Consider the following 12,952-nt stretch of genomic DNA (forward strand, 5'->3'; position numbering starts at 1 on the left):
TCACTTATATTCCAATTTAACAGCAGCGTTCACTATTTACATGTTGTAACAGTAGTAACAGTTAATTATATTGTTATTAATAGACTTGTCCTAACTTATATGTGGTTTTTTGAGACATTACATACTTAAAACGATAATATTAATGGTATTATTGCAAAATCCTTCATTGTTGGATAAAAAAGTAACATTTCTTGTGGTGTAGGCTACTTTTAAGTTATACCACTGAGCTACTGATAAATGATTTCATAGTGTGCAAGCAGTACTGGCATATTTCTATTACACACTTTTTGTAAAGTGGCTTGAAGTCCAACTCCTGTTCTTTTACTCTATAGATAAGAAGGTTCATCAAACCTAATTTAAATCTAGTTTTTCATTAGATTGACATAATAAACATAGAATTTGTAGCTACAATAACAGTGTGCTTGCATCTATGTATCGTCCATCTGAAATGTGTGCTGTTGCGCCATCTTCTTTGGCTTGTTTCTGTCATTATTATGATGCGCTTTATCACATCTGCTCTTGTAAAATGGTACACAAATAAACATCATGACATCAACAGAAGCCTAATTCGTATATTTTGTCATAAAATTCCAGCACACTGTTGGGCACAACTTACTAAATAGCATAAAACAATAATAAATACATAAATTAAAAAGGTTACAGAAATTGATGGTTATAGTCTCTGATTTGTGCGCTTTTCACTCAGCAGCTTAATGTGCTGCAAGCTTCTTCAAAGGCAATCATGGGAATCATAAGTGGCTGGGAGGGAAACTGAGTCAGGCCTGTGACATCATGAGCCCGCACCTGTCTCTCTGCTTTTCCCAGCTTAGGGCTGTGATAGAGGTCAAGACCCCTGAAAGTCTTTGCTGACGGACAGATGCTTGCTCTCCCTTCAAGTCAAGTTTTCAGTGTTATTTATTATCGCTGGCCCTGAATCTAATTATTCCCAAGGCAAATACAATAACCATGTAGCCATTGGTTAAACTTATTTTTTGGACAATATGTTCTTCTTATTATTCTTCTCTTTCTTTCTTTTTATTGAAGCACAATATGCACAAAATGACAAACGAGCAAAGTTTTATCTCAACCTGTTTCTCGGTGACAGTGAATGAAGCAGCAATGTGAAATATGTGTCATACAGCCAATACCTTTCACTGTTAGGTTTTTTTTTTTAAAAAAGAGAGAAACACTGTAAAAAGAAAATTAAATCCGTCAGCAGGATCCTATAACTCGCACCTTCAAGAGTGTCACTCACCTTGCTGACGGATGCAGTGATGGAGGATGAGTTGGCAGCATGCCTGAAGCTCTGACTGTCATACCAGCACAAGTAGAACCTAATATTTCAGAGTCGTGACATATCCAAGGGTGTGCTGAGCAGAGGGATCCCTCAAAGCAGCAGCTGATCTCTGCTTTTGTGAAAATTGCTTGGAAAAGCAGGATTACAGGAAGCAGAGGAATGTGTCCTTGGATTAAGGAAACATTCTTGCATTCTTCTTCTTCTATGACAGAGGAAAATTGTTGGAACTGGTAACAATCAATCATATTACAACTGAGGTTTTTAGTTGTTCAGAAAGGTGTGACTTGAAGCCAACATGCTGGAATAAAGCTTAACTGTCGGGGTACAAGGCGGCATCGGGCCCAGTGCCATACAGTAATTTCCTTATTTTCTCTCATGGCCCCTGCGTGGCTGCAGGGGCTGAGATGTATGCTTGGCCAAAATCAAGCATACATCTCAGCTGCTGTTAAGTAATCCTTGGCAATGCCTGGCTATTGTCATAAAAAATATAAAATTTCACACATATTACGTGGTGTAATAGCAAACAGGGACCTGGGATTTTCTGGAAATATCTTTCTTGACAGACAAAGAGACGGCGCGAGCAGAGAAAGTATGAATCAAAACTTGAAGAGAAAGTGTGGCCATTCAAGTTTCTTCTAAATATTTGTTTGCATTTTTGAGAAGTGTTTGCATCACACTGGAACACGAGCGGTCTTCTTAGTGTTGCACAAAAGTCAGCTTCCCATGGGATCTCAGCAGAGACACTTCTGTCCCTCTTCCCCTCTGCTCTACAGCTCAGTCCTCATATCGCTGATTAAACCACCAAACCAACGCACAAAAGAAATGCAAATATGGCCAAGACACCCAGTAAAAATATTTGTGATACTACAAGAATGAAGATGGTGCCTCCTTGCCTCTGCCACACCCATGTCATGCCAACGCTCCAGATGTCATGGGAACCAATAACAGCTGGGGCTCGTACACACAGGCTGCGTGTGAAGCGCTGCTCCATCTGCAGAAACCCAATCCCTCTGTGAACGCAGCGAAGGATTAAACACTTTTGATAAGGTCCTCGAGACCAAAACACATCTGTGGGACCACAAACCGGAGGACTTTTTACTGAATATAATGTAGTTGTAATTGTTGCAATGGACTGAACCTAAATCAGGGAATTAGTGCTCGCCAATAAATTTAGAATGTTTAAGGAATTTGCAAAAAAAAAAAAAAAAAAGGGGGTAAAATTATTGCACAAACAGCTTTGGAGGAACTTCACTGCATCTTTTGCTTTAACTATCTCTGAGGGCAAATAGTTGACAGGACTTAACTTTTAAAAAAAAGATGCAAATGAGCAACATGTGTCTTTAACAGTTTACACAACAAGATGGAGTTGTGGTCTCACTGAGGTCATGGTCGCTCGGACAAAAAAGGGGGAGGAGAAATGCTCAGAAAAAAAACCTGTGCAGATGCCAAGTCCATGACACTTAAATTAGAGGGATAGCTAGGCCATGTCTCTTTAGACAGAGCTGTCTTTAGTTCGTGCAGATGGTACTGTAGTGAATCAAGGGTTGACGTTGTAGCGCTTCTGTGGGAAAAAAGTTTCAGGGTTACCAAATGGAAATTTAAAAAGGAGGTGCTGACTTGCAGCCTTTCGTCATTTACTTCACTGTTGTCTGTCGTCCACATTGCCACTCCGGTCTGTTTCCCCAGGCGCAGGTGGAGCAGCCATGTCCACTGGCTCTGCTGCAAGTGATGCCGAGGACGACGAGACACGCCACAAAAGGACTACCGCTGCCTTGGAGGCCACCGCGCGAAAAGTCACCTGCTACAATCCCAACCGGTACTCGGAGGAGGAGTTGGAAGACGAAGGTGTTGAGGGGAGGATCAAGCAGGAGCACAGACTTTCCAAAGCGCACCAGAGGGAAACGCGACAGTCGCAGAGGAACGCGGCTAACGCCAGGGAGAGGGCGAGGATGAGAGTGCTGAGCAAAGCTTTCTCCAGACTGAAAACCAGCCTGCCCTGGGTCCCAGCGGACACCAAACTTTCCAAACTAGACACCCTTCGTCTCGCTTCTAGCTACATTTCCCACCTTAGGCAGCTTCTGCAGGATGACCGATTCGAGAGCAGATTTGCACACCCTGTCAGTCTGGTATGAATGCCAAACTTTTACAGCCATGACAGAAATCAACTTTTTCTTTTATACTTTTACACATTGCTTCAGCAACTATAAAACTAACTGTCCTCTTCTTCTGGCTTTCAGTATGAACCCTATTGTCATCTTTGCTGACATGACAGAATGCATGATTTTTCCAAAATGAAAGCCATTCTGAATTAACCATTGTCATTCTGAGCAAATGAATTTGTATTCTTCTCCAACAGACCTGGCCATTTATGATGACAGGAAGGTCAGAGGAAGACATCTCATCATCTATGAGACTTTGTGGAGCAACAGCTTAGGCGACACGTCTTCACCCACCAAGCTCAAGCTCTTCGGCTAAAACCTGAAAACAACAACAACAATAAAAACAAAAAGGAGGGGCATCAGTTTGACCCCATTTTAACCACATGCCCTAAACAATGACTGTGAATTTAAAACTATTGTGTTTTACTGCGTGCATGTTTGCTGAAATCAGTATTATGTCACATTTACACTGAGTGTAACTTCTAATCTTCATTTATGCTTGATTTTTTTGTGTGTAAAATTTGGATTTAGCAAACTTCTTTAATATCTTTCATCCCATCAGTTTGTGCACAGCATCATTAAACTGTTATATGGCTGAACACACTTTTGATACATTAAACAGTTTTGGCAGCTCGGCCTGTGCATGATGTCCAGTTGCAGTTTGATTCTTTCATTCTGTTCTATGAGGGAATTTAAAAAAAAAAAAAAAAAACACCTCACAACTTAAAATACTTTCTGCTTTTTGCTAGTTTGGCTTGACACTATGACAGTAACCACAATAATTCACCTGTATTGTAGATCTATTTATTGTATTTGTGTTTTAAAGTCTTTGCATTTGAGACAATGTGAGAATCTGTCTGCATTTATTGTTTCCATAGAAGTTCACCATTTAGCCATATGCATGTATCCATGCATTGAGAACTGCTGGATAATTCGGCACATCTGCAGGAGATGAACATCAGAAAGCGCTCACACGATAAAAAGCGAATTATAAATGTTGAATATCTGTGCCACTTGCGTAAACAAAACCTTTTAATTATCAGTGTGTACACATTCTTGATAGATGCACTGAAACGATAAAGCCAGGGCAAATATTGGACTTGTCACACACATACAGGCTCCGTAATGAACTCTAAATGTGACATTTAGCGTTGTCACAAAAGGTCCAAATAAGTGGCTCAACCAAATCAAAATGCTAAATTTGTGGTGGTCACAAGGTTAAAGAAATTCATCTAAGTCCTCATATCAGCTGCTTGGAGCCGCCACACATGACTTCTCATTTTTGGCAGCAGGAGGTTGGAAATCTTGAACACCGCACCACACAGTGATAATATTCACATTCATATAAGAGACAAGTTCAGCGAAAAAATCAAAGGTCACTGGTAGAATTCCTCAGTAACCTGCACCCCTCCATACATTGCATATACCTCTTGCGGGAGCACACACACTCATCCAACTCCATGCTTAGTTGGCAGAGAGAATGGATAACGGTGATCTCTTGATCTGGGGGTCATTTTATCCAGTTAAACCCCCCAAAATGATGTGAGTACAGATGGGCTGAGATCCAAGCCCGGGCAGTCTGGTGGGACAGACTGACAAAACAGTTTAAATGAAAGAGAAAGAAAGAGGGGAGAGGATGAGTTTTCATCAGGTTCATGTAGAGCTGCAGCTGTTGCTGCATTGGTGAGTTTCCCAGAACTCTGAACTGCTCTCCTGGGAGAAACTGGCCACTCTCTTGGACCCGGAGTAGCTAATGAGCTGCCTTCTCACACTCACTCCGCCTGTTGTCGTACCATCTACTTAAAAATGTGGCACTGAGGGACAGCATCTTGTAAATGTCTGATGTGCAACTTGACTGCACTGCAAATGAGGTGCCATTAATCAAAGCGTGGCACGTCAACAGAATGATGATATTTGGGCAGTGAGCTGATTCCTTTCCTGAAGTTCCTGAACGACTGAAGGTTTTTTGGTTTTTTTGTGTTTTTTCACAAACCAAACAATTTGTCTCGGTTTATGTCAACACTGGCCAGAGCAAATGAAGACGCCTAATGAGACTTAAGCTGTGTTTTAGAGCTCGTGCATTTTGTAAATGTTGCATGAGTGGCATCTAGTGGTGAAGACTGTGAACAAAACACGCAGAAGTTTAATTTACTCGCATTTATGAGAGGAAAAAATATTTAAATGTATATTTTAGATATATTCAATTTCCATAACTTTGTAGATTGGGTATGAAAGACTCTTTTAGAAAAAGAAAGTCCACAGTTTCCAGGTAAAAATGCTTCTTCTATTGTTGATTTAATTTACAACCATACACGCACACAGTGACAGTCATTTCTAAGTAAATGGACAATGTCAGTTTGCTTCTTCTGGTTTAATATTGTTAAAAGAAGTGAAATGATTTCATTTCAGCATACAGGATTTGTATATATTTTAAGAAAAGCAACTCTTTATTAAAGCCATGTCATCTAGTATTGGAAAATAGAATAGAATAGAATAAAATAGAATAGATTAGAATAATCCTTTAATTGTCCCACAAGGGGAAATTCGGTTGTAACAGCAGTAAGAAAAACACATATACAAACAAACAGGACACAGGACACAGAACAGAAACATACACAATATTTTTACATATTTACATCAAGGAAAATAGTTACCAAAAACAGAGTTCTGTACAGTTATTAAAATTAATAAAAATTAAATACAGATAAGAGGCAAACCCAGGTTGTAGTGTGAATCGGTTGATAAAATAGTGCAAGTTAAAGTGCTGATGTAAACATCTTGGTTTGTTGGGAGCAGTTTTGATTGTACAGTCTGACAGCTGCAGGAAGGAAGGACCTGCGGAAACGCTCCTTCATGCATCGAGGATGCAGCAGTCTGTCACTGAAGGAGCTCTGCAGTCCTTCTGTCTCCCATCACCTGCACTGGGTCCAGGTAATAAAAGCAGAGACATCAGGGAACATTTTTTGTATGGTGTAAAACTAGAGCTGTCCATTATAACAATAGTGACTGAGTTTAGCTGCCTCTGCGTTGTGTTCATGCTGGCACTTAAGTTAATACTGAACCATTTCTGTTCTATCTATTCTAACGGAGTCAGAATATATGAAAAACTACAAGAGGTAGTTTGTACTTGTTAAACTAAATCCAAGTGTGTAGAAGTCAATTAAAAAAACAAAAAACAACAAAAAAAGACCTCAATTTCAATCACCCCTAATTTAATAAAGCTACAGTGACAATACTTTCAATCCTAGAGTGTTCCCAGAAGTCCTTTGCTTTTATAGTTTTTTTTTTGTTTTCTTTTCTTATTGCAAAGCAGGAAACCCTAAACGGTTCCTCATCTGATAAAGGGTTAAAAATCCAGATGTAGAGCTGTAAGGTCAGCTGAATCAGAAATGAAATGAGTCTACTGTCAGTCAGACTTTTAAATGCGTTTACAAAATGTTTGAATATTTATCACCAGCAGAGGTCAGCACATCTTCACGTAAGTATTCAGGGTAAGGCCAGACTGAAAGTCTAACTACCCTCCTAAAATTGTACAGCATATTTAGAATGATGTTAAATTGATATTACATTGATTTTCAGTGATTTTTCCTCTATTGGTTATTTATTTATTTATTTTTAACAATAATTCGAATGAGAATACACCAGCAGCTCATTTCCTCTCTTGGTTCTCGTTTCCATTCTACACTGAAATATGTATTTCTTCTTTGTCTTATATATATTTATTTTATTTTATTTATTATTCTTTTAAAAAAATCATTAGAATGAACACACTGTTTTGATATAAAATTACCTAATCAGCCATCAAGGCTCAGCACCATCGAGTTTTTTCTTCTTTTCTTCCCCTTTTTTTTTTGTACATCTGAATTTTTTTTTTTTTTAGTTGTAGAAGAATTTCCATGAACAGGAAGGAAGTGTAGCTCCAAAGCCAACATCGGGGGGTTCAGGAAGGCTGCCGTTGTAACTACCCCAAAAACACTGACTTTAGGCCTGCAGACTGCAGGAATCCAGACTACATGCTTTGACCTTTTCATAACCACAGTCAGCGTGTTTGTTGTTCAGAATCAAGTACGCCAATACTGCTAATGAGAAAAGGCATATGCTAATCCCCAACTGTTTAAATCATGCTAATGTACCTGCTTCTCCATGGGGAGATTAGTTCCTCTCCAAGGTTAATTTAAAAAACAAACCTACGATTGATTAAAAAAATGAAGTTGAGGTGATTTCTGTAATTAAAAAAAAAAAAGTAGTATTTTGTATTATCGGTAATTAGTTCTTAAGATAACTTGCTGTATTCTCATTAGCTTTTATGCTATGCCTATATGTGCCTACATCTCTATGAATACGGATGTGATCTCGGCAACTTCCTTTTTTAAGGTAGTTCTAGAGTGAGGGAGAAAAAAAGTGTATCTGTTTTCTCTGGTGCGTGAGTGTGAGAGATAGGGGCAGACGCAGCGAGGCGATCTGTCTGGTGCACAAGACTTCCTGTTACTCAGTGGAGATGACACACTCTTCTGTCAGATGATTGGGTTACAGCGCAGGGCTGGTAGACTCCTCTCAAGAGAGGATTCAGGCTCTTTGTGGCAAGACGAGGTGGACGCGCTGAAAGGGAAGGCAGACGCAAGTGAATAATAAAAGAGCAGAAGAAGACGGCAGAGAAGATGCACAAACAAGGAGGGGCGAAGAGAGCTGAAGGTGAGGTGGATTGACAAAAAATAAAAACAACATCCACGCAAGCCTCCAGGCCCTTGCTTGGCCTCATTCACCATTGTCTCCCTAACTGGGTGACAGGACAGGAGTATCAGCCTTGCACGGCTGTCTGTTGACTGGGTAAGCTGCTGAGCTTCTTGGGTGGCGTCCTGGTTCCAGTGTTCCTGCAAACAGGAGCCAGAAGAAACAGATATTTGCGTTTGCTCTCAGGGCATGTGAAACAGTCCAAGCCATGTTTACAAGGATTGGGCGGTGCCCCTCGGGCTTATTATCTTGTCCTCACCTTTCTTTCTCTCTCACAAAGAGATTCACACCAACAGGTTTTTTTTCCCCCCACTATGCTTGCTTTATGTTCACACTGACTGCACATTTTCACCCATTGTCTCTGAGTTCCTGCTGGTTTTGGTTCTGCAGATATGTACATTACTGTGTTGCAATAAACAAGCTATGAATCATGCCATTTGTGCCCAGTAGTAGGTGCACATTAAAAAAAAAGAATGAACGAAATCCCACATGCAAAGTTTTACCTAAACACTCTTTTTAGGTTGAAAAAAAAATCCATAAATTCATTATTAAATGGAATATAAATGACACAAAAACATCTTTTAAAAAGATGACTCCTTTGGCATTAACACATAACCCTAATGAGGTCAGAATTTTTTTTTTATTTAAAACAAGGATTTGCACTAAAATCCTCACCACTAGACCGAATAGCTTTCACACTTTCTAAGCTGGTACCATCGTCATTCCAGTTCGCCCTCCGGTGGCATATTCTCCCCGAGTTCATCTTCTGATGTTACAAAGATGGCCACAACCTGACAATGGAGATAATATTTTCCTTTACAATGGCTCCCACTATCTGCTCAGGGCGAGGGCTCAGTAAGTAGCCCGGGTTTTCCCATCCCTGTCAGACAGCAGCCCAGCCCAGTGGAGAAATGAGTCCCCAGGTTGCTTAAAGGGCTAACCTGTCAGCGGTCCAGAGGGATTAGCCATTCACAGCCTCCATATTGTTCTCGAGGCCACAATAGGCTGCATGGGGCCCGACCCTTTGTCATCAACTCTGTTGTGAACCTTTGCTGGGGCAACAAAAATGTAACACACCTGCAACTGTGGATTAGAACTTTTTACCACATTCTTCTCCTCTTGTTTTCTCTTGTCTTTTCTTTCTTTTTTTTCTTCTTTCCGGGCACTTTGCCCGTGGCTGTGCTGTCCACATCAAAAGGCATCTTTAAGATCCCAAAAAAACAACCCCCAAAATCCTTAATTCACGAAGGAATAGTGGGGAATACAGGCAGAGGTTTTAAAGTGCAATTTCAAAAAGAGAAAATAAATATTTTGGAAGATACGTATCTATACAATTTTTGAAATCATTTACAAAATTTCACAAAATTGCTCTAATGAAACCATTTACGTGCCCTGAGTGTTTTCACAAGATCAAATAAATGACAGGAAGGCTATCTCTTTCAGGCATCAGTCTTATTTTGACATCCCTGCATCACCTTTAACCTTAAGGAGAAAATATTCTGTCAAGGGTCTCTGACTGCCACATCCCAGCAACTAAATCCCAAATCCAACCTTTTTTCCTAAGAGCCTTGAACTTTCCATGACCACATCAGAAATCAAAGCGTTTGCACGGTTATCATGTGGAACGTGATGTCTTTAAAAAAAAAAGTGGAAGAGAAACATTTATTGTAATATTTTCTTCTTTAATGCCTCTGAGGAGGGCTTAGTCTGCACAGGTGCAACACAAAAGTTTTAGGTTTTTTTTAGAGAGAGATTAATATTATGTTAAATTATTATGTTATTATGTTAAATCTTAATCTTAATATTAATATTAAGATTTAACATTTTTTTTACACTCATTTAAATTTTGCTGAAGCATTTTTTTTTTTTCAAAATAATAGCGTCTTTTCATTTTTTAACTTGAAAATTGATTCAAATTGGAAAGTTTTTCAAAGGAAACTCAGTTTGACTCTGAACTGGAACGTCAAATAGTTCCCTGTAACCAAATTATTCACATTGTATAAGTGCCAGAGATCTTCATCATCACCATACATTTGGGATCATTTTTTATGATACATCCAGAGCCAAATTGCTGGAGTGGGGATTATCATTACTGCACAAAATGATCTCTTTGGGCGAACCCTGGGGTCACCGTCATACATAAGACACAGCTGACAGTGACACTTGGCCAGTTAACACTGTGTGATTGATTACCTGTAGGCTTGCAAGTGCGCATGCAGGGTTGTCTGCGCGTGTATGAGATGTACGTGTGTCTATGTGAATGCGTGCGTGTCTGCAAACCCCCTCCCTCCCCGAGAGAGCCTCTATGGCCGGATGGTGTATCAGATGGCACGTTAATTACTCAGCCTTCAAAAGGGGGCTGTCCTGGGTAGAAGTGAGTAGAGGACTGATGGCTGTGCGGTGGTCAGGAGAGGCTGCCTGTAGGGAAAAGGTGTAGAGATGAGGGGCACATGTGGAGATCTACATGTGTATCCCCCCCGCATCACACAGATGGGTGAGTGCTTGCACAGGTGAGCGGCGAGGTTATCATAATGAGAAGACAGATGTGAAAAACTGCCACTCTTTCTCGCCCCGCTATGTTGTGTCTTTTGGAAATTGAATTGAGTGGTGGCAGTTTCAGAAATGTATGCAATACAGCTTGTGCTGTATCACATATGACGTGTAAAGTGGCAGCTCTTTACACATCAGCAATTGTTATTTGTAGTACTTCCTCTACTACCCAACTAATTTTGGACCAAAAGTGAATTATTCTGCTTTTAAATGTGTTTTGGTTGCCACACCTACCAATAAAGAATACATGCAATGTGTAAATGTTAAACACTCTGCTATATTCACCAGCTGGACACTGAGTTTGTTTGAGAGTGCTTTAGAGATGGGCTTCTGTGGGTAAATATGATGATAATGGTATAAATTAACACAATTAAAGGCTGGAAAACCAAAGTAGCAATCTGAAAGATGCTGTGGAGAGCACCTGGAAACGTTCTTTCTGTGGTTTTCAGCATAAATCTAAAAAATTATAAAAAATTATTGATCAAAAACACTTGTTTGTCTTTACATATTTGTAAGCACGTGTTTGTCTGTGCGCTTGAGTGTGTGCGAGAGCAGTCCACAGCCAACAAACAGGAGGACAGTGGAGATGGGCACTGGCCTTTGACCCCACCTGACCCTAACCATCCCCCTGGCTTTCAGTCTACTACCCCATCACACACATAGACAGAGCTTATAGTTCCCAAAGCCCTCTCAGACCCCCTTCTTCTGATCAGATCAAAGACCCCGGGAGTTGAGAGGGACCTGACCCGTGGGAGAGGTGGAGGATCCTGCTGTTTGGCTAGTCGTTGGTGTGGAAAGAGGCAAACAGGCAGCTTCAAGGACAGACTGATGGAGCCCTAAATCCATAGAGGTTTTTCAAGGCCATGCATGACAGAGGAGCCCGTTTGTTCTGTCGTCATATAGAGACATAGTCGCAGACTTGAAAAGACACACAATCAGTGTTTCTCTCACTATCTCTTCCTCCCTCGCAACAACGGAAAGGCACCCACTCAGACGCTCACGCACACTCTGTATCTCGGCTTTCTCTTTGCACGTGTAGGCGTCTTTCTTTATATTCTGGGCCTGTCACTCTGATTAATTGGTGCCTAATAACGGACACACAGCTAATATTAGGGAACCTGTTTTTATCATTTTCTGATGTGTCACATTTTAATTCTCTCATCTATATCAAAGCTCAGAGTGTAGATGCAGCTCAGCAATATTAAAACACAGTTCCCTGAAAGTGATTATGCTGTATCTAAACTAATACATTATTATTTATGACTGAATGCTGATATTTTGGAAAGAAAGTCATGCAAAAGGCCTGCTGCCTCAGCCCGTGGCTTTGATTAATCGGTGCGATAATGACGACACGTCACAAACCCTGGTGGGTGTGTAATCACCATAATCATTTAATAATTATGTTGTATTCATAATGACTGAATGTTTAATGATGTGTTTACTCAGTTCATCCTCACTTGATTAGATCTAATAACACCTCAGAAACAGAGAGTAGTTCTTTTGTTTTTTTTTTAATAATAATTACTTGCGGCTCTGGTGGATTTGTAATTGGCCTTTTTTTACGCATCGAAATGTACAAACAGTGATGGCTCATTTGCATCTATATTGCAAATGAGAAAACTTAATAATATCTAATGTCAACAATCATAGGCTTGAATTTCACAATCTCTCATAGCTGAGGACCATAAAATACAGTTTTGTAGCATGAAATTTCCTTTGAAATCCCAGAGACACCTGATGCTTGTTTGAGCTACTCCATGCGTCTCAAACCAGCCTCCTCCACGTTTTTATTAAGCACCCTGCAATTTCAGATCCCCGTGTTCCCCTCCCGGTTTCCTCACCCTCTGGTGTGCAACAAAAAGACACACCACAACGCCGCTCGCCGACTCCCTCGCGCTTCTCTGTCTCTCCTTTTTCATTTACAAGGTGACAAAGCTCGCTGCAGTGTCTCTGTGCAGCTGGCATCTCCAGTTAACGGGGAGCTCCCATGCGATCTATCTGCACAGTGCTCATGTTATCTCCAGCGAGGGCATTTAAAGCTCTATGTCTTTTCCACATGGCCCAGACTAGTTTAATTACTCAGCTTTGCCTCAGCTGTAACTGTTGCACGCCCACCCCTCTGTCTGACTGTGTGGGAACTAGAACGGAGGTGGACAGGGTCTGTATATAATACAGTGATATAGTACGTTAACATACAGGCATATAGTGTGCACAC

At 40.5% G+C, this 12,952-nt stretch overlaps 1 protein-coding gene across 1 annotated transcript; it reads left to right on the forward strand.

Moving 5' to 3' along the window:
- The first annotated feature begins 2,789 nt into the window (after positions 1 to 2,789).
- On the forward strand, positions 2,790 to 4,103 carry msc (musculin (activated B-cell factor-1)). The gene is made up of 2 exons (XM_006794603.3): positions 2,790 to 3,423; positions 3,654 to 4,103. The coding sequence occupies exons 1-2, from the start codon at positions 3,001 to 3,003 to the stop codon at positions 3,729 to 3,731; spliced, it is 501 nt and encodes a 166-aa protein (XP_006794666.3). The 5' UTR covers positions 2,790 to 3,000; the 3' UTR covers positions 3,732 to 4,103.
- The last annotated feature ends 8,849 nt before the right edge of the window (positions 4,104 to 12,952 follow it).

This window comes from Neolamprologus brichardi, chromosome 9 (assembly GCF_056152115.1).
Source record: "Neolamprologus brichardi isolate AB-2024 chromosome 9, ASM5615211v1, whole genome shotgun sequence".
Lineage (NCBI taxonomy): Eukaryota > Metazoa > Chordata > Actinopteri > Cichliformes > Cichlidae > Neolamprologus > Neolamprologus brichardi.